The following is a 26,896-nucleotide window of genomic DNA, read 5'->3' as shown; positions in this document are numbered from 1 at the left end:
CTATTTCTGGGTTAGCGGAGTCTGTAACCTGAAGCGTCTGTAACCTGAAGCGTCTGTAACCCGAGGTACCACTGTATCAGTATTTTGAATGAGTATTTTGTTCCATCCAGTTCAAGTGTGTGTGTGTGGGGGGGGGGGACCCTTATGCCCCCATCTTCTCAGCTCATCATTAGGTTTGGTTGAATTGTTTCTTTTAACTACCTATAAAAATAGGAATAAATTTGACCAGGACATAATATCCAGTGCTTCCTGCTCTTACAGTAAAGGAGGAAGCATTACTGAGCAGACAGGTTCCTACTGCTATTCAACTTTCAATACTAGTCCTCACACTACTTTCAGCACTGCTTGCACAGTCACCTACAAAGCCAAAGGTCCTGTTGTTACCTGCCTGCTCATCAAATATTGGCCTGTCTTGTGCCTGAGAAATTGCATGTTACTGCATTATTCTGTGCACTCACAGGACAGAACACTTTGTCATTATTTGCATTACTTTATAAAAGTGCAGGATAATTATCCAAGCCACTGCTTGTTATACCATTCTCAATCAGCCATGCAAACACATACATGTGCAATGTCATATGCTAGAAAAATCTAGAATGGATGATTTTTGTATTAGCACACACGTAGTACAAAGATTTACAAACCACTTGGTGAAAAAGCTCTGCAAATAGTGCACAATGACAACTGTAGATAAAAACACAGTTAAAATCCAGAAACCAATTAAAAGACAAATAAGTTTGGGGCTTTTTAAGAAAAAAGTGCATGATTGGTTGGCTATGCAGCTGCATTAACACATCCATTATTCCAGATGATGTGTAAAACATGCATTTTCTAGAAACAGAATTTGGTAGTGACAGCAAATCTTGGAAACATCTTATTTCCCTTAAAAGACAGGCAACTTTCAATTGGGGAGGGGATGTTCTTTGTGGCAGAGATGACCATTTGCTACTTGAAAGTTCCCCAGGTGCTGCTCAGGAGGAACTCCAGTGGCAGGATCTTACTCAGCGCAAGCCCAGTTCCTCTCATGTTCTATACATCTGTCGCCTTGCAGCTTCCTAAGCCACAATAATCCTTCCCCAATTATTGTCTAAGAAAGCCTTAAAACAGATTGCAAAATTCTGCAAAACTAATTCATACAAGCAAATTAAGCATGCATGCTAAGTCTTTTTACATAGTTTGCACTGCTGATTTAAGCTGCTGTCCAATGTGCAACACTACAGAAAGATGCTTTTCCCAAAACAATTTTCATCACCAAGGCACAATCTGAATCCTTTTAGGAGGCAAGGCAGCAGGATCCATCATATTTAAACTTGATTAGGCATTTGGTTAGACTAACCTGAATCCCTTTTATATAACTTGTCAGGAAAACACACCAGCTATTTTTTCACTGGGAAATTCCCCTCCACTTCCTTCTCCCTCTGAGAACTCAATAACAAACCCATGAAATTATTTCTTGCTTTTTTTTAAAAAAAGAAAACTCATTAACCTTTCCAGCTCTGCACCCACAGAGCCTCTTTTAAATGGATAAATCTGAGCTTTATCTGCTTTGCCTGAAATTCTGTTTCACTGATCTCAGATTATTGCTCCATTTCACTCTGCTAAACCTCCAAACAAAATATATTTTAGAATGATCTGGTCTGAGGTTGTGTTTGTTTGTTTATTTGCAGTCACTTGAGAAACCTTCTATCTTCCTTCTGGGGCAAATAAAGTGCCAAAGATGTCTGATATAATTGCATTTGTGAAGCTGTGGGTCTGGTCCCTGGCTGGGAATCCAATCTCAGCTAGTTTGCAAAATGGAAGCCATATAAATACAGCACAAAATAAATAAAATGAGTAATGCAAGGAGGGTGAGCAATTTCCAGAAATAAACAGGGGTGTTGCTCTCTCGGCTTTGGGAGAGATTGCCCTGGTGATTTGGGTTTAAGTTCTACTGATAAATACAGGATTATAGATAGGATTTTCAGAGTCTGAAGTATGGTTATAGAGGCATGCCCTGACCATGCCTCTATAAGGGACAAGTTATTATGAATTTCTGCCTTTCTTACAGTGTTCCTCTTAGGCCTGCTTCACACAATCATTTTTCCGTACACAGAGATTTAGATTAGGTTAGCATCCAGACATTATCTGTAGTCTCTACCAATCCCTTTGGCAGAAGCTATGTTAAGTCTTTCTCACTGCTTCTACCTTCTCTAGCACCTGGGGTGAACAGAAACTGACCCCTGCCCTCACCCAAATCCTCTAAATGCTCAGGGGAGTGCATGTATATGTCTGAGATCTGGCAGTCAAATATGTGTTGCCCTTGTTCATGGTGATTGGCCTAGTTGCGTATCACATTAAGCCATAGCAATGATTTAATATGAACACACCGTCTGCTACTGAACACTGCTCAAAATTCTCACTCTACTACTCACCTACTCTGCTGCTGGGAAGCAAGCCAGAGTTTGGTGTGTCATGTGAATCTGGGTTGGCTGTTTGTTACCCCTGAGCAAATCATGAGTAGTAAGCAAAGCACAAACCCTTGTTACTGCTTGTTGAAGATCACAATATGCCAGACTTTAGCTTGTCACCCCGCCCCCCAATGGCATGGCAGCAGGAGTGGGAGAGGAGCACAGCAAGAACTTCTCCGCAGAATGCTTCACACTTACATAAAACCATAGTTTGTTTTTAACTACAACTTAATGTGATGTGCAAACCAGGCCACAGTTTCTTTGGAAAAATGACACCATGAAGAAGAGGTCCTAGCATAGGTCATCAGGGCCAATTGAGACAAAGAGGGACACAAAAGCTGCAGACCAGGATTCCTAATACTTTATAAATGCTTTTTCAAGGAAAGTTGTCAGTACACTTACACTCACACCTGCAAACCGGACACTTCCATACCATTCCACCAACTATACTGAAGAGAGCTGGCAGTAACTGTTTTACAGGACCCTCAAGTTGAGAGTTGTTGTGCAAGCAGATATAAAGCAGAAGCCATGTGGTCCAGCTTCTCTGGCATCAGCCCTCATATTATGCTGGAAGAGGCTCAAACTGAGCCTCCCTTTCTGTCACCACCCATCATACTGATAAATAGAAGAGCTTCTCATAGCCCAATTCTGTACATGGAATTAAGCCCTACTGGGTTCAATGAAACTTAGCCCCTAGCAAGTCTGCTATAGATTTCAGAAGGCTTGAAGCCCAGGCATGAAGCAGTGGCTTAAGACATGTGTGTGTGTGTGTGTGTGTGTGTGTGTGTGTGTGTGAGAGAGAGAGAGAGAGAGAGAGAGAGAGAGAGAGAGAGAGAGAGAGAGAGCATGCAGAAAAAAACAAGGTTTACATTCTTGCCATCTCTTAGGACCCAACCAAATGTGGAGCTCACTCAAGCTACGATGGTCACCACAAAAGGAAGTTGCTTACCCTTTTCCACACCGTAATGGCTAGTAGATCTTAACCCCTATTTACATTTCATGACAGTATGTGTTCCCCCACCCCTAATCCAGACCACTGGCTGCCATCGGCGTGAAAATGCAGAAAATGCTCAACTTTACCTCTACATCCGACACCTTCATGCGTGTGCCCTCTTTGCCTACAAAGATATCATCGATGTCCACAAGGATGTAGCGATCAAGGGTCAGACATAGACGCTTGCCAGTCAGGTAAGCAATAGCGTCAACAAAGATCAGCTTGTGAAGCCAGAAGTTGAGGTTATTACCAAAAAGGACCCGCTGGATGCCATCATGCAGACCAAGGTCCTGCACCACGGTAGCATGCAGAGCTCTGTGGGTGGTCAGATGCGGGATTGACTCTGAAGATTTGGTGCTGGCCATCAACACAGGTTCGTAGGTGGTGTGATTTGACTGGAACACTGTCCAGTCGTCACCAGGCAGGGGGCCTTGCTCCACTTCATTAGCCTGAGTTACGTACAGCAGCGGGGCACTGGGATTGATGTGATAGTCTCGCAACCCTAGATTGGAATGTAGGAAAAGGGGAAAGCCCTTGAGTTGAGCACTGAGCAAGCTGTTCTCATTTGCTTTGAAGAAGCCAATGATCCCCACTCCATATTCCACACAGTATTTGTCCAAGAGGTCCCTGTTCCAGGTATCCAGGTTCACATATTTAAGGATATTCTCATAGATAATAAGAGCATAGCGGCCATGGTCTTTGTCTGTCAGAGTGGGCATGTCTCCCTTTCCAGGGGCAATCTCTGTCCTGTATTTAAACCGGCTAGATTCCAAGATAGCCACAATCTCCTGACCCAGTTGGGAATAGATGCTTTCCACAAAGACGAGCACCACAGGGTCTGTGCGTGAGTTGTCCACTGATTTCATAAGCCTCCAGCTTGCCTGGGGTTGAATAAGAACCCTGTGCTGGTTGCTACAATCGCTGAAGGGCAACGGAGGCGGTTCCTTTATTTTGGGGCTGTTGGTGACGTAGTAAGCCAGGAAGCACATGGAAACCAGGCTAAAAGCAATGAGCAGCAGGATCAATCTGTGGAGCTCCAGCTGTCGCACATGCCTCACTACTTTCCACAGATGAATCATGGTGAGGTGCGTGGCTTATCCCTTCCTCAAGCTTGGCACCAACCAAGCTGCCTTCGGTGTCTCCAACGCCACCACCGGAAGAGCCAGTGGCAGCTCACAGAGAAGAAATGTGGGCTGCAGAGAGGGATAAAGCTTAAGCAAGCAGCTACAAGACTAGATGCCCAGTGATCTGCCATTTATCTCAAGTGACCATGGCCTTCAAGTCCCATTGCTCCTCTGAGTGCTGCTGCTGCTGCCCTCCTCCTTCACTTCTCCACTTGCTCAGAAGAGTCCTAGGAAGGAGGTGGGTCATGTGCAGTTCTGAATTCCTTGGCTTCAGATGCAAATGTCAGGCATCAGGGGTAGGGAAAGCATTCCACAAACGGAAGAGTTGCCTCAGCTGGCTGACTTGCCCGTCACATGATAGTCACCCTCGACTGGCAACCTGCAATTAAGAAAGAAATCACATGTTAAGGGCAGGCGAACTAATGGGCTTTGGGAAGAGGGCGGTGGGACAGTGTGCTTGCGGATTAGAATCACATCATTCTCTTCTGATATACTCGCTAACAAGTGGGATGGGAACCTTGTGGCCTTCAAGATGCTATTGAAATCCAACTCCCATCAGCCCTATGGGGGTTATTGTCCAACAACAACTGAAGGACCACAGACTCCCCATTCCTGCCTGTAACAAAATGTAGCATGTGCAGGCACACCAGTTCAGGGTTCCAGCCAGCCTAGCATACCCTTTTCAGGGGATTTAATTCTATTTCTCCCTCTTTTCCTCTCTCCCATGACATTCTGTGACCACTGAGCATTCTCAGTTCAGACTTAGCTGTTTTGGGTCCTCATGCCTGTTAAGGTTCTCCTTCCTGAAGTTTATTTTATCCCCTTCTTATTTCTGGTGATGATATTCCCTTCATGTGTCTCAGAAGCCTCATTTTGGGTATATAGCCATCATAACTTAGGATATGAAAAGTAAAGTGTCCTTGGCTCATAGCTCATCTCTGCCACGAATCTGCAAGATTCAGCAGGTCAGTTATTGGCTCTTGATCTGGTATTACATTTACAGGGCTAAGTGATGAGTCAGGCAAGAAAACAGATTAAAAGACCCTTGTCCCAGAGAAGAATTGGATTTCCCAAGCTGTTATTTAGTTATTGCATCTTAGATCTCTCATTCATGTTACCAACATGCAAATATTCCCTTCCCAAGTCTGCCACTATGAGTAGAGAAAAAAGAACCTATGGAATTTCATCACTCACTCAGCACTTTGCAATATTTAGCATTGAGGGAGAAGTGCCAAGTTTGCATAGATTTTTCATTCTGAAAAAGCAGGATTTGATTAATCCCACCTGGGCACAGGTAAATGGGTCTTGGGGGGAAACCCAGGATAAACCCTTATTACTAGATTAATTTCCCCCTGGAATTATTAAAGTATGTATTGGTAGGAAAGGGTCTCTGTTGGAAAATAGTAGACACAAGGAAAAAGAATAGGAATACAAATAATAAATTTAGGTCCATACTTCTTAAAACCGCCCAGTGATTATGGTGCCAAATTTAATATCCCAATTCACAAGGATATAAAGCACAGAAAATGCTAGGTGAGATGAAAGGAAACCTAATAGGGTGGGCTCAGGAACACAGGAACATAATATTTCAAGTGGCTACAGGCAGAAAAGTGACTTCAAACAAACAACATAGTGCTGTTTTGGAGACCGGCCCTTATCAAGAATAAATCCTTTTGCTCTCACATCATGTTTCCCACCCTAACGTGGCAGGGTGCAGCATAACCATTTTAAATAGACTTGTAAACAGATTAGAGAGAGGAAGCCTCCCAGCAACCAGAAACCCTCCCAGCAACCAGGTTGGGAAGCTTTTCCTAAGGGAAGAGAGGTGTTTTTCAGGCCATCTACATACCATAAATGACTAGTGTTACATAGAAATTTAATAAATAAGTAATATTACACAGTGTGTGGCGGTGGTGGGGTTATTGTTTTGGTTTGCTACCATGTTATGTATTTTTTTGTTTTTATATTGTAATCACCCTGTGATCCTCAGATGAAGGACGATATAGAAACAACAAGAACAAGAACAAGAACAACAGTATGGATAGATAGGCAAGCATCTAAACATTTTATAGGCAAGTCAATTCTGTAGACTTACTTGCTGAGCTGATTTTGTTTTATTCTTTTAAGGAGAGGGACTCTTATTACCATCTACCTCATTTGTTTAGTTAAGAGATATCGGTGTCTCGATTATGTGTAATGGAACTTTCCCTCCACAATGAACAAATGCAGCGAGACACCCCATCACTGCTCGGGATCAGGGGGCAGATGTTCTAGATCAGGGGTTGTCAACCTGGTCCCTACCGCCCACTAGTGGGCATTTCAGAATTTTAAGTGGGCGGTAGGGGGTTCTACAGCACAAGCTAAATCCTCCTTCCATCGAGCTCTGGTGGGCGGTAAGGAAATTTTACCATCAAGAAAGATGCATTAGTGGGCGGTAGGTATAAAAAGGTTGACTACCCCTGTTCTAGATAAATATAAGCCCAAGCATTTATTCTTTTAGAAATTAAAATATAGCTGCCGTGCATGGCATTTATCTCACCTTAAAAAACCACTAAAAATAAGGGTCTTGTACTTGACCAACAGAGAATAAATCTTCAACTATAACGACAATAATACACAAATTTTTCACAGAAAATAGTCTAAACCAGTTCTATAATAAACTGCACCATCTCATCATTCTCTTCAGCTTTGAGAGCGGATGTCCCACTGACAATAATTTAACTCTGAGTTCAGTCTCACAGGGATGAGCCTTTGTAAAAAATAAAAATAGGAGCCAGAAGGCAGCATGGCGTGTGAGCAACAACGTAATTGCAAAGTCTTTGGACCAAAGCTATCAAAGAAATTATGGTGAAGCTGAACTGCACTAAATACTATACAAGACACAGGGTGCTCAGGGGAACAAACCGTGTCTCTTTGCAACTTTCCTCTCAGCAGCAGTCCAGGAGGTGGCAAATTTTATCATCACCCTAATTTTTCTAGTGCTGAATGTTGCGTCTGGTTTACAAAGAGCGGCACTGACACCACCTGCTAGTATCTGAATGCAAGGGCTCCCGCACGGCCCTTCGTCCCTTTCCGCAGCATGCAGAGATGGAGTGGCCAAACAATGGCTGAGTGGCATGCAGAAGCAAAGGTCCCTGTGGCACACCGGCGAGAGCCAGGAGAGTGCGCAGAACAAATGCACCATTTGAAGTCTCTGCAAAGCTCTTAACAAGCCCCTGTTTGTTACAAGCATGAGCACACACACAAATTAAAGGCCTATATCAGATTGCTGCTCAAGAATCTGTCAGCTCTGATCTCTTTAACAAGGCCTCAGTGCCAGAGGGTATGCCAGCTGGCACAAGGTGCATGAAAACAGTTTTGGAACTGTGTCAGCATGGGCCCGGGGATGGTTGGGGAGGGAAGCAGAATGACATGGTGAAGGAGAGCACAGTGCCCAGCAACAATCTATATACCTATACTGCTAAACGCAGACCAGTTTCCCCTGCAAAGGATTACAGAACAGACAGCAAGCAGCTTGCTCGCAAAACAAAAGAAGTGACATTGCTCCATCTCACATGATTAAATCTACAGATGACCAGATACAGTGTTTCATGTTGTCCATGGAGAAAATTGGCATCTCCAAGCAGTAGGGGGGCCAGAACGGCTTGAGCTCCAGTGGTACAGAGCAGGAGGTCTGAATGAGAGAGGCAGGGACTGCAAATTGAGAAGGCGGAGCGTGGTGTTATGGCCAGAGTTTTTGGAAGTGGGTTCTCCCTCTTCAGCCACGAACCTCTCTGAGTGGCCTTGAGCGATTCATTACTGCAAGTCCGAGTTGGCTGTCCTGAGCCACTTCAAGAAAAAGGCAGGGAGAAAATGTAATAAGGAAGCAATACTATCAGGTATACTCCTGCCAACCTGGCAGTTCGAAAGCACGTCAAAGTGCAAGTAGATCAATAGGTACCTCTCCAGCGGGAAGGTAAACGGCATTTCCGTGCGCTGCTCTATTTCGCCAGAAGTGGCTTTGTCATGCTGGCCACATGACCCGGAAGCTGTACGCCGGCTCCCTTGGCCAATAAAGCGAGATGAGCACCGCAAGCCCAGAGTCGGTCACGACTGGATCTAATGGTCAGGGTCCCTTTACCTTTACTATCAGGTATGATCAGTAATCTCTGTTGCGTTGAGACTACAGCTTCTGCCAGAACCGCCCCCCCAATATACTGCTGTGTTTATAAATGCTTCAACTATCGTACTGGGCAGTCATGGAAAAGGCACTTCAATGCACTGCTTAAGCAGCCTCCTGCACTTGCATACAGTGGTGCCTCAGGTTAAGTACTTAATTCGTTCCGGAGGTCCGTACTTAACCTGAAACTGTTCTTAACCTGAAGCACCACTTTAGCTAATGGGGCGTCCTGCTGCTGCCGCACCGCCAGAGCACGATTTCTGTTCTCATCCTGAAGCAAAGTTATTAACCTGAAGCACTATTTCTGGGTTAGCGGAGTGTGTAACCTGAAGCGTATGTAACCTGAAGCGTATGTAACCCAAGGTACCACTGTATTCAAAAGCTGGTGGCCTCCCAGAAGCAAAAAGGGACTTTCAGAGCTTGGAAAGAGAGACTCCTGCAGAACTTCTTGTCTCTTTCCACAGCAAGCAAGAATGGAATTGGGTAAAACAGGCACCAATGTATGCAAAAATGCTTAATGTACGTAATTTAACCAGGCAGCAGTATCTGACACTGTGAGGGAAGCAAAGGAACTGTTTTTATGGCAGCCAGGGCAGGTTTAAGCTATATATTTATTCCTCTGACTCCTTTTTAGTAACACATCATTAAGCACTGCCCCCATAAAAACAAAGGCTTCTTTGAAATCTTTGCAGCAACTCAGCTTCCTCCTCCACTCTGGCTGTGTCATTATTAGAATTTACAATATGGGTGGCAATGGAGATAATTTATGGCCATGAAAATCCATAAGCTGCCTTTATTTGTAAAATGAACTCTAGGCAACTTGTGAGCAAAATAGAAAACAAAGTCAAGAGAGCATTGCCATTACAAAGCCACAATATAAGGAAGCGGTAACAAAACCAAACGAGAGGTAACCAAAACAAACCCTTAGTAACAACTTCAATCGATACCAAAAGCCTTATAGAAGAGCATGACTTCTCTTGAGTTAATTTACTCCAGATTAGGTACAATTAAAAAGCAGAAGAGAAGGAAGAGAAATGCACGCCTTAGCCCTTGGTGATCAACCTTAGTTGATATGAAGCAGCTGACACGTCCCCACTCTCAACTACTACTACTACTACTACTACTAGTAATTATTAATCCAGTTGGAACCCAATCAGAGCTGAGCCTATGTCAAGCACAACATATCAACAATAATGTCTTGCTGCTGAAAAGGGTTCAAAGGGATTCTAGGGAGAATATCTTTGTCTGAAGGGGAGGCTTTTTGCATACATTCTGCATGGTGGGAAAGTTTCCAGTTGGCTGGCAGCCCTGAAAAGGGGAGCTATAAAATGAGAAGGGGCAAGAGAAGCATTACTTTTCTGTAGACAGATGAACATCTCCACTCAATTCGCAGTGGCATACTGTAAAAGTATACCCCCTACTAGGCCTGAAGAAAGCACCGTTGTCTGAAACTCAGCCTACATTCATTTTATCTGGGCAGCAAACATTGTATCATGCTGGGATATTTGGGGGAAAGAACCGAGAGAAGTAACTAGTGTCATGTCTTCCAAGGCTGCTTGGAAAACTTTCAGTGTTGGTTTAGATCTTGACAGGTGTGTATTCTCTGGGAGGATCATGCTGAAGTCTAAAGATAGCATGGAAGTTCTGCTCCTTTCCAGTATTATATGTGGTGTTTGCAATAAATCAATGGATTCAACATTCTGTCTGTAACCTGGTGCAAATACAACATCCCTAGTTGTCTAACCAAGGTGAAGAAGCAGAAGCAGATTACGCATTCGTGTATCCCCCCCCCATCCTCTTTTCTGCAGAAATTTACCCCTCCCTTCCATGGTTTGCTTCAATCATGATGTCGCTTTATATCTATATCAATGTCGCTGTTTACATTGGTTTACACTGTAAAAAGGTAAAGGTAAAGGGCAGTTAAGTCCAGTTGCGAACGATTCTGGGGTTGCGGTGCTCATCTCGCTTTACTGGCCAAGGGAGCGGAAGTTTTTCCGGGTCATGTGGCCAGCATGACTAAGTCGCTTCTGGCGAAACCAGAGCAGCGCATGGAAACGGCGTTTACCTTCCCGCAGGAGCGGTACCTATTTATCTACTTGCACTTTGACGTGCTTTCGAACTGCTAGGTTGGCAGGAGCAGGGACTGAGCGATGGGAGCTCACCCCGTTGCGGGGATTCGAACTGCCGACCTTCCGATCAGCAAGCCCTAGGCTCTGGGGTTTAGACCACAGCGCCACCCCCATTCCCATCACTGTAAACCATAGCCAACTCAAATCAAAGGCCTTAGTTCTGGTTATGGGGTAGTGGTGGAAACCTAACAAGTGTAAAATCCATGGTCACAACTGTTGCGGACTTGACACCACACTGCGATTAAATCGAATCATGGAAGGTAGAGGAGGATTTTGTGGTTCCTTCCCAGTGCAAAGGGTGATTAGGAGAAACAAACCTTACATCTACATACTTTTGTGTGGTTACACAACTAAAAAGCTCTACTACCATTCAAAGGCACACGGTGGAATACAAAAATAGTACAGTGGTACCTCAGTTTATGAACAGTCCGGTTTAAGAACGATTCGGTTTACAAACTCCGCAAAACCAGAAATAGTGTCCTGTTTGAGAACTTTACCTCAGTCTAAGAAGAGAATCCGAATGGTGGAAGGGCACTGGCAGCGGGAGGCCTCATTAGGGAAAGTCTTTGGAACGGTTTTGGTTTAAGAACAGACTTCCGGAACAGATTAAGTTTGTAAACCAAGGTACCACTGTAATGTGTTTGCATCCTGACAGCAGAAGAAAAAAATCCCAACGTTTTGAATCTTTGAAAGCTCTATAAAAGACAAGTCTACTATATCCATCTACATATAGAATTACATAGACAAACCTAACATTTAAGGCCCATTGATAACACATGTACACATTCTGATTGGAGTTACTCACCGTCTGCCTAATAAACCACAGACAGAATTAGTAAAATCTGAGGTTTGTATCCTTCCTTCTTTCAGTCACATATGGAAAACATCAATGGTTGTTTCCTTTTGGAAACCGTATTCTTCAGCATTCAGCAATTTCAGAGTCCACCTTAACTGACTGGAAGCAGCACAAACAGGCAGAGTGCCAAGTGCAGACGTTAGACTGAGAAAAGAGACTTCATGTCCTGACAATCAAAGTGCACAGAAAGGTCACTGCTCTAATTCGAGTGATGCAACACAGCTCTTCAAGGTCTAGTCATCCACAGTGGTAGGGACCTAAATGAACTAGGCATCTGCTTCAGACACAAGAACTTGAATGATCCAAGAGGACTCTTCGGCACACGTCGCTATGCAAGGCTTTCGCTTCAGATATAGGGATGCTTCTTAAGAGACACTATTATGGATATGCAGTGGGTTGGTGGAATTCTATACCGCATTGAAAATCAAAAACTTGTATTCAAAAGATCAGATTTAAATTGATAGAGCAGGGGCTGCAACAAAAGGTTGCAGCGTGGAATGTTCCTATTCAGGTTTCCAGCCACTTCATCCCTTTCTACCCCCTGCTCCTGCTATCAGCCAGCATTCCACAGTCACTGAGCATGCTCAGTCCTCATTTGGCTGCTTTGGATATTTCTTCCTCATTCGTATTCATGTTCTAAAGGTTGTTTCTCCCAAGCCTGCTGACACCTCCCTCATCAGGAAGGGGCCATTTTAGCACTCATTTCTCAGCCTTAGAAACAGAGATCATTATGATTAAATGTGGTAAAGCCCTAATCAAACCCTTTTGGGGGGCATTATTAAAAAAAAAATAGAACAAAACTAAAACCATACAAAATAGACAATCATAGCAAAGACTCATTTATCTAGCAGAGAAAGTCTGTTGGAACAAATTGTCAAGTGCAGATTGTGGGGACCTATCTCAACAGGAATGCTATTCCACAGAACAGGGGCAGTCATGCTGAAAGCCCTGCTCCATAATCTTTGGAACTTGCAGAAGAAACTTTCCCAAAGACTACAGCAACAAGTAATCCGACCCTGGGCTTTATACGTTACTACCAACATCCTGAATGTGGTCCAGTAGCATACTGACAACCAGTGTGAATCCTTAAAGCAGGCTGTTGTATGTTGACAGTACTTTGCCTCTACAAGCAACCTAGCTTCCACTTTCTGCACCAGCTGCAGTCTCTCCAAGGGTAGCCCCACTTAGAGCCCATTGCAGTTACGAGCCATGAGGTTACCAATGCATGCACAACTGTGGTCAAGCTATACTAATCCAGGAATAGATGTTTTACTAACCAAAGTGAATATGAGCAGTCATAATTCCTGAATTACTTCCAGGTAAGCATTCCTATGCAGCATCCACAAGCTGCCCCAAGGGAGTCATCGCATGCTTATGGAGAAACATGTCAGTAATTAAAATATGTGCTCTGGTAGAGAGACACAACAGCAAAAGCAGCTAGAAGCTAATATCAGATTTGTCCCTTTTCTGAAAGAGAAGCAAGAAATAGCTGGTAAGTTGTATTCGCAAGGGAGACAAGGAAGGAGATTTTTATTGCTACAGTGGTACCTCGCAAGACGAATGCCTCGGAAGACGAAAAACTCGCAAGACGAAAGAGTTTTTCGTTTTTTTGAGTTGCTTCGCAAGATGAATTTCCCTATGGGCTTGCTTTGCAAGACGAAAATGTCTTGCGAGTTTGTTTCCTTTTTCTTAAAACCGCTTGAAGAGGTGCAGTTGCGACTGACCGTGCTTCGCAAGACGAAAAACCTCGCAAGACGAAAAGACTCGCGGAACGAATTAATTTTGTCTTGCGAGGTACCACTGTATTTATTTATTGGCTGTGTTCGCATATCACACCAAACCATAGTTAATGTTTAACTATGGTTTAATGGAAATGTGTGACCTGCTTCACTCCCTCCCCACTTCTGGCCAAGTTGTGCTGGGAGCAACAAACCACAGGCTTTAGCTTGCAACATCTGAACCTGAACATCTTCCCCACACAAACCACAAGTGGTTAACAAACCTTGGATATTGCTTCTGGTTCGTTTGTCTGGGTGGGGCAGAACAAGCAGAAGTCCAGGTTTGGTCAACATGACCAAACAAAGCTTGTGGCTTTTTCATCCTGCTGCAGCCAGGAGTGGGGGAGGAATAAAGCAGTCTGTGCTACCAAGCTACGTGTTCGCATTAAACATTAACTATGGTTTGATGTGAGGTGTGAGCCAAACCACCTTTTCAGCCACAGCAGCTCCCCAGAGATCTGCAATGAACACACATTTCAGCATGTCACAAACAAACCAATAAAACATACCTGTCGGAACCGTAAAGAGTAGTAATAGGTGTGTGAGATGCTGACCTGTTCCTATAGATATTTCATCAATTGCCTTGCCCCTGTGTCTCTCCACTGCCCTGAACTGCCTTTAGCTGTTTCGCAGTTCTTTTAAAAATGCCATAACAGCCAAAAGACGTGGCAGCTTGAGTTGTGGTGGTAACTGTGGCTTCTCCTTAAAGTAAAGGTAAAGGGACCCCTGACCATTAGGTCCAGTCGTGACCGACTCTGGGGTTGCGGCGCTCATCTCGCTTTACTGGCCAAGGGAGCCGGCGTACAGCTTCCGGGTCATATGGCCAGCATGACTAAGCCGTTTCTGGTGAACCAGAACAGCGTATGGAAACACCGTTTACCTTCCCGCCAGAGCGGTACCTATTGATCTACTTGCACTTTGACGTGCTTTTGAACAGCTAGGTTGGCAGGAGCAGGGGCCGAGCAACGGGAGCTCACCCCGTCGCGGGGATTCGAACCGCCAACCTTCTGATTGGCAAGTCCTAGGCTCTGTGGTTTAACCCACAGCGCCACCCGCGTCCCAATGGCTGCTCCTTAGGCCCTCTCAATTTAAAGGCTGCATTAGTTGAGGCTCAAGAAGCAAGTGTCCTGGGAGGGGCCTTTTCTAGGAGGCAACAGAATTATCTGAAATGCATGCAACAAGATTCCAGCGGAGTTTAAAAGGTCTGAAGGAGAAGGCCAACGCATGTTCTCCTCAGACAGCTGGCTAGTGAAGCCATAGAGCCATTGTACCTGAGTGATAACTTCCAAAATGAAACAAACTTGCCATTCTGGCAGGTATACTTCGTTCAGGCAAATATAGAATCTGAGCACTTGAAATGTGTCTACTGTGTAGTATTAACTTCTGTAGGTGCAATGGACTTGGGTATCAGGGGAGAGAGAGAGAGAGATTAGGAAATGAAAATCGGCAGCATAATAGAAGATCAGGAGATGCATATGGTACTAAAACCTTCCTCCTCTAACAGAGACAAATGCCTTTGCTGTTATCAGTCTTCCCAATAGTAAGAGGTTCTGTTAGTTGCGAGCCAGACCTGAAAATTGTGTCTCTCTTTCCCAGGGCTGGTTACCCTATTTTTCACTCCATAAGGAGCACCTGACCATAAGGCGCGGCTCTGTCCCTTCCCCCACCTCCCCCAAAAGCCAGGGATAGCCGCGTGAAGCCTCCCCAGGGCAACGGGAGGAAGGCTCCCTGCTGCCCTGCAGAGGCTTCGCAGACTACCCCAGAGCTGTTCAGGAGCTTGTCGGGGCTGGCGGGGGAAGCCCTGGTTCACCCCCCCCGCCCCAAACAGCAGCTCAGGGAGCTGCTCCCAGAGCTTGTGGGGCTGGCGGGGGAAGCCCGGGTTTCCCCCCCAGCCCCAGGGACCACACATTCACTCCATAAGACGCACAGACATTTCCCCTTAGATTTTAAGAGGGAAAAAGTGCGGCTTATGGAGCGAAAAATACAGTTGCTCCTTTCTCTTCACCACTTCTACTTCTCCTAACCATTTCTCACTGAAGGCAGCAGGTGTAGTGAGAGAGATATTAGCTTTACAAGTAGACAATCACCTCTCAGGAAGGCTCCTGCTCAAATAAAATCTTTGTTACCTTCAGTGGATGTCTGAGAGTTGAGCATTTTGTAATGGAAAACAAAGGATCGTTAGACACCCACCCCAGGCCCTGAATTTGTTAGGAGAGCCCTGGGGAGTGGTCCAGGAGCTAAGTAATACAATGGTAAGCACAGCATCTGAAGGAAGAAGAAGCCAAGCACATTCGCAAAATTGCTTTATTCCCCCCCTCCCAGGTTTAAGAACTAAATGCCCCCGTCCAGCATTATATATAGGAATGTTCTTGTACTACTTCCAGCATTTCAGTCTTTATTCAACCTTCCAACCCAGCCTGACTGGCATGACAGCATCATTTTAAAGATACCTCTTCAATGCTGGAATGCGTCTCGGCTCCAGCTCTTCACCTGAGAGCACCTGTCAAGTCCTGAAAGAATGTATGCCTTTCATCTTCAGACTCGAGCCACAGTGCAAAGGAAGAGACATTCCTCAATATTATGAGAAGGCATGCATATCCCCTGCCTTCACTTTTCTCAACTGCACTGTGCTATCAGTTTGACAAATTGATCTGTAATTTAATACTGAAGAAACCTTCCAATGCAATGTTTCAATTTCAGTTCCTTCTCCACTGGACGGGGGAGGGGGGGAGCATATTATGAATAATTATGCACCTTTCCTGCATAACTTTGTAAGGGTAATGCTGTGACCCATTTTTCACTCATTCTTAAAGAACAGTACAGTGGTACCTTGGGTTAAGAACTTAATTCGTTCTAGAGGTCCGTTCTTAACCTGAAACTGTTCTTAACCTGAGGTACCACTTTAGCTAATGGGGCCTCCCACTGCCGCCGGGCCGCCAGAGCACGATTTCTGTTCTCATCCTGAATCGTCTGTAACCCGAGGTACCACTGTGTAGAAGATGGGTAGGCAAACTAAGGCCCGGGGGCTGGATCTGGCCCAATTGCCTTCTAAATCTGGCCCGTGGACAGTCCTGTTTTTACATGAGTAGAATGTGTCCTTTTATTTAAAATGCACCTCTGGGTTATTTGTGGGGCACAGGAATTCGTTCATTTATTTTTCTCAAAATATAATCCGGCCCCCCACAAGGTCTGAGGGACAGTGGACCGGCCCCCTGCTGAAAAAGTTTGCTGACCCCTGCTATAGAATAAACCTCATCCTTACATACCCATATTCAGTAATTAAGTGTTCTTGTATTTGCAGCAATAGAGATTCCTGAGCTCTGATATGATAAAATCTAGAAGGGGAGCTTCTGGAATTCTGTCATTAATGAAGGCAAGTCCTATTCAACAGAGTCCTTCACTAACCTACTTGTAAACAGAGACAATGAGGCTGTGACAGCAGCTGAAAGAGAAATAGGTTGAACACTGGTATCACATGGCTGCTTGCATGGAACTCAAACCCAAATAATTATGTTTTGCATTGATTTATATTAAAGCTGGTGATTTTTAAAACTATTGACTCCTGGATCCTAAAACATGGTCTGCTATTCCAGTCACTTTTTTGCAATGACACTTCTTGCTCAGATTATTGGTAACAATGTAGGGATTAGCAGGAGCCAGTATGGATTTGCAAAAATAAACCCTGCTGGTCTAATCTTATCTCTCTCTCTTTTTGTCATCAGTTTACTTTCTTAATGGATTATGGGAATTCTGTGGACATAATTTATCCTTATTATGCATTTGACAAAGTCCCCCATAACATTTTGCTTAGCAAATTGGTTAAAAGGTTAAAAATGTGATAAGGATTTCCTTGGAAACAATTCCTTTTAGAAGATAGCTCTCCCACTTCCACTAACTCATCAGGTCAACTAGCCAGTAGAAAGAAAAGGATGAAAACTGGTTCAAGGGGGCTCTGGTTTGAATTCCAGAGCTGCTTTTCTTACTCTCCACAATGGCAACGGGAGAGAAGCACAGTACACTGACCTGAGTGCTATCAGCTTTGCAAGCTTCTCAACAGTGGCGTAGCGTGGGTTGTCAGCACCCGGGGCAAGGCAAGTAATTTGCACCCCCTAACCCATGGATTTGCGCCCTAACCCCCAACCCTAACCCCCAGATGTTGTGCCCGTTGCGACCAGCCCCCCCTGCACCCCCCACGCTACGCCACTGCTTCTCAATAATAAGTTCAGTGGCCGAGAGGTCAGTTTTGCAAACAAACTACTTCCTATCACTAAGAAGATGACAGCTGCAACACAGCACTGTTGCATCACCCTTCCCCTCTATCTCTGACCTTATAAAATATTTTTTTTGAAAAAACAAACAAAACAAAACCAGGCCAATTTCAATTCGATCCACTGCTTGACTGGGTTTGAAGAATGAACGCTTGTATTAGCAATTGGCAAATTGTAGATTCTTGCCAATGTGGAGTGTGGCAACCTTTACAAAATCCTATATTTTTCATACATCTTTTATGATTCTATTGGTTTATTTAAATCAGGGGGGAGCCACTGAACACGTGGTAGCAGCTAAAACAATTGACAATCCAGGTGAAGTAGACTCTCAGAAGTCTGGAACAGGTAAATTCCCAAAGCAGATTACAATCTCAGCCTTTCCCATTTTCTTTTAAAGCTCTTTAACAATTTTCAGCAAAATTGAGCTGAAAATGTAAGCATACGCATTCTCCCCACAATGAACTGTAGGAACATGAGCTGATTTTTACATTGCAGTTGTAAGCCACCATGAGTAGTTTTAAACAGAAAAGTGGGCACAGAACTATTTCAATAAAAGTCTTACCAGAAAATCAAAATCAACGGTAATAAAAACCTTCCAGAGAGCAGATAAGAAGAAACAAAGGATTTATCCACACTTACCTTTCCGGCAATTTTTCCAGGCGCTTTAAAGCTTCATGTCCAAATACCCCACCCCCATTTTTGCTCAAGCTTTCCCCACAAAAACCCACTGTTTAGAGATCAATTGGAGCAAATGGGCATCCACTTAAAACTTGAATTGACATTGCTCCGATTGAACACTAAATAGCAGGTTTTCGCAGGGAAAGCTCTGGGGCAAAATTAAAAATAATGTATGCTCCGACACACAGTTCTTAACCGCAGGCCTGTGTCCAGAAAGTGTGTGGCAAAAGCTAACTGCAGACAAGCCCTAAAAAACTCTGGATGGCCCCTGATTTTAGTAAAAAATATCTCTGAAAGCCACAAAATGAAGTGTTCAAAACCAAGAAGGGCTTTTCTTTTGCCAAACAGGCAGATCATCACATTTATAATAATAATAATAAAATAACAATAATTTATTATTTATCCCCGCCCATCTGGCTGACTTTCCCCAGCCACTCTGGGCGGCTCCCAATCAAGTGTTAAAAACAGTACAGCATTACATATTAAAAACTTCCCTGAACAGGGCTGCCTTAAGATTTAAATGTAAAATACCTCAAATACCTTGCAAGTTGGAAACCCAAGCACTTTCTCTTTCTTTTGCACCCATAATGTGGTTTACAATATCTGTTTCTGTCAGCTAAAACAAGCTATTTAGGTCCCAAAGGGAAGGGATGGAAGCACTTGCTAGCTCTACATGACCAGTGCTTCAAGTGAAATGCCCCTCCTTTCATTCTTTCACTGAGCACATAGTTGCTAAGTTGCCCAGTAGTCATTAAATGCCATTGCTGATTTTTTCTTTACTCCAAAGTTGTCAATAGCAGTCTGTGAAAACACAGTTCCTTAAATCGCATACTGTACAGAGGTATGTGTTTACTCCTCTGCCATCTATTTGAGATGGAGACGGTGTGTGTATACAACAACATACACCCCCAGTAAAATACAGCAAGGTCTACATAGATTTAAAGGACATGAAGGGAAGGACCCCGTCCTTTGCCCAGAACAACTCTGGAAAGTATTCACATTACTCACTGAAATTCCAGAAACAGTAGGAACTGTGGTGCTGTCCAAAGAGAGGCTGGGCATAGCAGAATTCCACACTTAGCATCACGACACCTATCTAACTCACATTTCTCTTCTGACTAAGGATTTGCAGATCCATTCCAGTCCTTATCAAATCCGTTTACACACACCAAACATTTGACCATGGCAAGGCTTTGAACTCCATTCACTGAGCACCCAAAAAGAATCTGGCAGCGAATCAAAAGCATTTTTTGTTTAGAAGAAACTAAACAAGCGTTCCGCTGATTCACACAAAGAACAGATGAAGCAAATCCTACCTTATCCCTTGCAGAAGAGCACATTGTAGTAGCGCTGCACGGTTTGGGGGAAGACAACAACCCTGACTTTCCCTTTTGTTTCCATGGCAAGAGAATTAAAAAAAGAACGCTATAACACACCGCCAAGCAGAATGACAACTCAAAAAGCCACATCAATAAGGTAAGGAGGAAGGGAGGGGAGGAGAAGAAAAGAAAAGAAAAGAAAAGAAAAGGAGGGGGCTAATGGGGGCCACACAGACAGACAACAGCACCTGACACTACACTGTGGTATGCACTGATAAGTTGCCCGGAGAGTTTGGCTTTTTCAAGCTGTCACATGCTCACAGTTGCTTAAAGACATGAAAATGACAAAGTAAGAAGGTTCCCTGGTGGATTTATTCACCAGAGGAAAAGAAGTCCCTTTGGCATGGCTGTATCTCCAGGCAATATCCAGTTCAGTTGAGAGAGGCTCTGAAATCAAGTAAATACCTCTGCTAAGAGATAAATTAAAAGGGACGCAGGTGGCGCTGTGGGTTAAAGCCTCAGCGCCTAGGACTTGCGATCGAAAGGTCGGCGGTTCGAATCCCTGCGGCGGGGTGCGCTCCCGCTGCTCGGTCCCAGCGCCTGCCAACCTAGCAGTTCGAAAGCACCCCCAGGTGCAAGTAGATAAATAGGGACCGCTTTCTAGCGGGAAGGTAAACGGCGTTTCCGTGTGCGGCTCTGGCTCGCCAGAGCAGCGATGTCACGCTGGCCACATGACCCGGAAGTGTCTTCGGACAGCGCTGGCCCCTGGCCTCTTAAGTGAGATGGGCGCACAACCCCAGAGTCTGGCAAGACTGGCCCGTACGGGCAGGGGTACCTTTACCTTTACCTTTAAGAGATAAATTGTTTTCAGAGCCCCATAGTAATAAATAATAATAATAATAATAATAATAATAATAATAATAATAATAATATAGTCCCAAAGAGTCATGAAGATAGGCATTTCCTATTTCCACTCCAGATATGTTTTGCTTTTAACAGCTAATTATACTTTGCCTTCTAAAGAAATTATGCAAAAGTCGTTCTCCATTACTTAAAAAAAACCTAAACAGAACAAAATGGAGAGCCGGGAGAGGAGTGGCATATTAAAATGGAAAATGACAGTTTCAGTGTTGAAACATTAACTGTTCTGATAGATACACAGCTTGTAAAAAAACAAACAAGTAGACTCAAAAGAACAGCAACCGTATGAATTTACATAACCTGAAATGCTTTTGTGGTTAACCACTAGCAACTATATAAAAGTCAGAATACATAATGAGACAGAGCAAAATGGGAATATTCAGTATAGGTCTGATTTATGAGCACCATCGGTAAGAGAACACACGTTTTACTAAAGCTCCATACAAGAAACAGGGCTGTATCTAGGACAGTGGTTCCCAACGAGTGGTCCACAGACCCCAAGGGGTCCTCATAACCCACTCAGGGTGTTCATGGCACATACTGGTCAACTGTCCAGGGAATTCCATTGGGGGGGACGTGCTCTCATGCGAGAGCATGGTATTCAAAAGCTTGAGAGATCAGATAATTGGAAATTGCAGAGTATGGAGAAAATGAAGGATAAAGTGCGAGACTGGTTACATTACGCTCAGATTAAGGAAATCTTTAAAAGTGACAAAAAGTTAGGATTCCAGGTGGAGAAATCGAAGTTGGAAACAGAACTGTTAGAACCTAAGACTAAGGTACTTTCAAGAATGTATAACTTGCTGTTGAAATGGAATACACAAGACGAAATGGTTAAGTCGGCTATGATAAAATGGGCACAGGATATTGGGCATAACATCATGTTTGAGGACTGGGAAAGGTTGTGGACCACTGGGTTGAATTTTACTGCATGTAATGCTTTGAAAGAAAATGTAATGAAAATGATATACAGATGGTACATGACCCCAGTTAAACTTGCCAAAATATACCATTCGTCAGATAACAAATGCTGGAAATGCAAGGAAAATGAAGGAACATTCTACCACCTCTGGTGGACTTGTCCTAAGGTGAAGGCCTTCTGGGAAATGATATATAATGAGTTGAAAAAGGTATTTAAGTATACCTTCACCAAGAAACCAGAGGCCTTCCTCCTGGGCATTGTCGACCAGAAGGTGTTAAAGAAAGATAGAACATTTTTCATGTATGCGACAACAGCAGCAAGGATATTACTTGCTAAGAATTGGAAAACTCAAGATCTACCCACACTGGAAGAATGGCAGATGCAACTGATGGACTATATGCAATTGGCGGAGATGACCGGCAGAATCCGAGACCTGGGAGAAGAAAGGATGGAAGAAGATTGGAAGAAATTCAAGATTTACTTACAAAAATATTGTGACTTAATGGAATGTTAAGAAGGATGCTTGGTTATAAATAAATTGGCCATCACTAAAATAGATTAGGAATTGATGATAAGAGAAATTAAGAGAAACAAATTTGTAGGAGAACCATTTTATTGTAATTAATTAAGCGGTCACAAAATTTGGAAATAAGATGATAATTTGCTTGACAAAAACATATTAACGATGTAAATGGGAGCGGGAGGCGTGAGGAAGTTCAAGGATGATATGAAAATTTGTTAAAACAAAGCAATATTGTTTATTATTATTGTATTTTTCTTTTTCAAAAAAACCTAATAAATATTTATATATATAAAAAAAAAAGCTTGAGAGATCATGGCCAGATACAGATCTCATGCGAGATCATCACACCCCAAAACACATGCGTGGGTCACATGACTTGCTCAGGAGCACACCCTGGAAGACATGCATCCTGGTTTTTGCACTGGGACATATCGGACAGTATGGTGGCACCATTCATATAACAAAAATTACTATAGAGATATCTACATGTTTGAAAGTTTTTTTGGGGGGGTCCATGGCTTGGCTTTTGAAAAACAGGGGGTCCACAGTACTTAGCTAATTGGGAACCACTGATTTAGGACATTCTCTCTCTCTCTGACACACACTCCCCGCTTCTTCTCCTTCCTTATATTTTTGCTCCCTCCAGTTCAATCCAGACAAGTAGGAAAAAATACTGCCCTGGAAGGAAGTCTTCAGCTTATTCTGGTTAGGGTTGCAGTGTAGAGATACTGTCATATCTAGTGTTGCTTTTGGTGTCCCAAGAGGCTTCTGCTATCATGAAGTTCCTCTCACCAGCTGTGTTGGATTTGTCATTTACAGCCCTTCTGAGACAAGGAATAGCTTGGCCGCAATCATCCATTCCCTGGTTACACCCAGTTTGGATTAGTATAATGCACTGGAAGCTATATGATTGGCCACTGCTGGAAGCAGAGTCCTGGGACAGATGGATCTTGGTGTCATAGCTCTGGAGTCCAGCAATGACCAATACACAGGCTAAGGAGCCAGACTGGGATCCTGGCTCTGATGCTAGTATTGAGGGGATCACTGAAGTGGCAGCTGACAGGTAGCAGCCACAGAACTAGATGTCACAGCACCAGGGCCCAGGATACTGCAGCAAGGTTCTTCATGGGCACCTTCCCCTGATGAACTGTGCACCTTCCATACTAACTTGCCAGTCCAACAGGGCAAGAAGTTAACCAGGCAGAGGAAGTGCCTATCTTCAGACCAGAAAGGATGCAGAAAATAGAAGCGATAAGACTGGAAGTAAAAGCTGAAAAGCAGAGCTAGATGCTCACCAAGAGCTCTCTCTCCTTCGTGCTACAACAACCGACTTGCCTTGCTCCATGGGCTTGCAGAACCAGAACAGAACATTTGGCCTGATCTAGGGAACTATGTCATCGGGGTTCAAATCTTACAAACTGGCTGTTGCCCTTCACCTTCTGTGTCTAACAAGAACCAGTAGCATGCTCCAGATCTCCTAAACGGGACCGCCTCTCCTGGTATGCCCCACAGAGAAACTTACGGTCTTCAAATAAAAACATCTTGAAGGTCCCAGGCCACAGAGAAGTTAGGCTGGCCTCAACTAGAGCCAGGGCTATTTCGGCTGCGGCTCCAACCTGGTGGAACACTCTGTCACAAGAGACTAGGGCCCTGCGGGACTTGACATCTTTCCGCAGGGCCTGCAAGACAGAGTTGTTCCGCCAGGCCTTTGGCCAGGGCACAGCCTGACTCCCTCCTTCGGCAATCTTCGCGGAGCTCTGGCCCAATGGTGGCCAGTGGCTTGAATTTAATTAATTTTATAATGAATGATTTTAGAGTGTTGTTTGTGCTGTACTTTTGTACTGTTTTATTGTTGTTAGCCGCCCTGAGCCCGGCTTCGGCTGGGGAGGGCGGGATATAAATAAAATTTATTATTATTATTGTTATTATTATTATTATTATTATTAAACATATGTTTAACTAAAGTTTCTGTCTTATGGATAAGGAATCGTACTGGTTGAGGTGGCAAATCCTAGAAACAATTCAGCCAAGGATACTCACTTCTCATTCCCTTTCAAATGTGATTTAAGAACACTTAAATGGCATTGTGCTCATTCTAATGACATTATGAGGACACCAAGTCAGCACTTCTGTAACAACAGTAAGGGTAAAAAGACAGCACAAAACTTCTCTAGATAGATAAATCTTTACCTAGCTCCTCAACAACAACAACAATATTTATTACGGCCATAGGCCCATACAGGTAAAAACAACACATAAATAACAGCTTGTGCACATGGGTAAAAAAAAAACAGTCGCTAAAACACCACAGTAACAATAAAATACTATAAAATGGAATGGCATATGACGCCTTAGTTAGTTTGTAGTGCTCCTTGGCGTCGCTTTTGGGTAAGGACAGCGACCAGGAACCTAGCCACATTCAGGGTCGTATGGGTATCCTTATCCTGCAAAATTTGAGCAAGGTGGAATTTTGGTGGGGTACCCTCTAGTTTCTGTATGATTGATCCCAACAGATTTGCCCGTGGCACATTGAACAGGGGGCAAGTGAACATGATGTGCTGGAGCGACTCCGGCGTCTCCTTATCACATTCACACGTGGCGGGGGCTTGGCCCTTTGAGAATCTATGTCTCAGGACGTTGGAGGGAAAAACGTTGAACCTCGCTTTGGTGAAGGCCAGTCTATGGGCAACAGTCGAGAGGGAGGAGAGGTATGATGGAACGCAGTAAGTTAAAGTGATACCAATGTTCTGGGGCGAACAAACACCTCCCCCCAGCATATAATTTCGCTGTAGATCGATGTCATCCAGTCTTTGGCGGATCAGTCTTTGAGCAGTAATTTGGTCTAGTTTTAGGGAATCTGAAGGAGAGATTCCATAGCTCAGGAGTTTGGCATGAATTCTACTAGTCCAAAGGCTAGCGAATTCATCTCGCCATAAGCACTGGACAAGGTAGTGGTTTGGTAATCTATGCCACAATGATAACCAATAATTGAAGACTTGCTTCCACAGGCAAGTTTCTAAGGATGCGATCTTCAGTTCTAGTCGCATGGCTGCGTTGCTTACGCAGAGGGGGAGCATTAGGAGCCGCCGCAGGAATTGATTTTGCAGTGTCTCGAGAGGAGCAAGATCTGTCATCACGGCCCAAAGCGGGGCAGCATAAGCTAGCACGGCGACCACTTTTGCCTTGAACACCTTTAGGGCCGAGGGAACATGCAAAGCTCCATCCGAAAAAAAGAATCGGAGGAGCGCATATGACAAAGTTTTGGCCTTGTTAAGTAGGTGTTGAATTTGAGCTTTCCACCCCAAGTTGTGTTGAAAAATAACTCCTAGGTATTGAAATTTTAGGACTTGCTCTATTTTTGCTCCACCAAGCTTCCATTCGTATAATCTCCGGCTTCTGGAGAAAATCAGAATCTTGGATTTAGCATGGTTGATGGTTAATTGGTTGAGTTGACAATACGTGGCAAAGATCTTCAAAGCTCTGGTTAGTCCAACACGTGTATAGGATAGAATTACCGCGTCGTCCGCATATAAAAGGAGTGGGCAGCGATAGTCCGCAAGTCTAGGCGCGTGTGTACTTGGAGATGAGTTAACTAGGGGTGCTCGCATGTCGCTGATGAATAGGTTGAATAGACAGGGAGCCAATATGCATCCTTGGCGCACTCCCTTGTTTATTGGTATCGAATTTGTGAGATCGCCCGCAGGGGTAAGTCTCACTCTAGCAAGGGTGCCTTCATGGAGCTGACTTATAAGCCATAGGAGTCTTCTATCAATGCCCTGTTTCGCAAGTTTCTCCCATAGAATATTTCTAGGAACGCTGTCAAAGGCTGCCTTTAGGTCTAAGAAGGCAGCACAGAGGTAGCCCCGGGGGGGAGAGGAGTACTTTCGTGCCAGATGGTAAAGAACTATCGCATGATCGGTTGTAGAGCGTTTAATTCTGAACCCTGCTTGTTCGTGGCCAATCTGATTAGTCTCATCTACCCATCGCAATAGTTTAGTCAGCAAGAAGCTGGCATAAATTTTCCCTATGATCGAAAGGAGGCTGATGTTACGGTAGTTTTCCGGCTCCATTGGAGAACCTTTTTTATGAATTGGTACTATAATGGCCTCCTTCCATATTTTGGGGATGAGGCCAGAAGCGTTGATTGCATCAAAGGTTTTGGCCAAGATGCCAGCCCACCATTTTGGGTGTAGTTTAATGGCTTCAGCAGGGATCAGATCGGGCCCTGGGGCTTTACCCGGTTTCAGCTGCGCTATTAGCTTGGCTATTTCGTCCGGATCGGTGGGAGGCCAAATAGGTAGGTGGGTAAACAGGTGCGTCAGGTGGTCGGAGGGAGCATCTGCCTGTGAGAAGCATTTCTTCAGGAACAATTCCCATGTCGGTGCAGGGATGACTGCCCTTGGGTATTTCCTCACCCTTCTGTTGATCAAAGACCAGAATTCCCTGGATCTGTGTGATTTTGAAGCAGTAATCAAAGCCTGCCAGCGATTGTGTTGCCACTCACGTTTGGCAATTTTCTGCGTGCGTTTGTAAGCTAGCTTGGCTTGTGCATAACTAGCTGGCAGAGTAGCTGCATCGGAGGTCTTATATACATTATATATAGCACGGAGGCGCTGTCTTGCTTGTTTACACTGAGAATTATACCAGGGGGCACCGTAAGTATATTCATTTCGATTTAATATTTTGGGTGGTAACCTGAAGAAGGACGTAAGATCAGTCGTATGATGGTGGAAGCGTTTCAGCACTATGCTATGCTCGTCTGAGGCAGAGCCTATGTT

General features: G+C 44.2%; 1 protein-coding gene across 1 annotated transcript in view; it reads right to left on the bottom strand.

The window, feature by feature from the left end:
- Positions 1-26,896, bottom strand: part of NDST2 (N-deacetylase and N-sulfotransferase 2) — an 89,939-nt gene that overhangs the window by 30,370 nt on the left and 32,673 nt on the right. Inside the window, 1 exon segment of the mRNA XM_081913563.1 lies at positions 3,528-4,944. Within this exon segment, the coding sequence (XP_081769689.1) occupies positions 3,528-4,520 (993 nt within the window). The 5' untranslated portion in view covers positions 4,521-4,944.

Source organism: Podarcis melisellensis (genome assembly GCF_964234715.1).
Source record: "Podarcis melisellensis genome assembly, chromosome: 5".
NCBI lineage: Eukaryota > Metazoa > Chordata > Lepidosauria > Squamata > Lacertidae > Podarcis > Podarcis melisellensis.
Note: the sequence above shows the minus strand (reverse complement) of the source record. Positions and strands in the feature narration are given on the sequence as shown.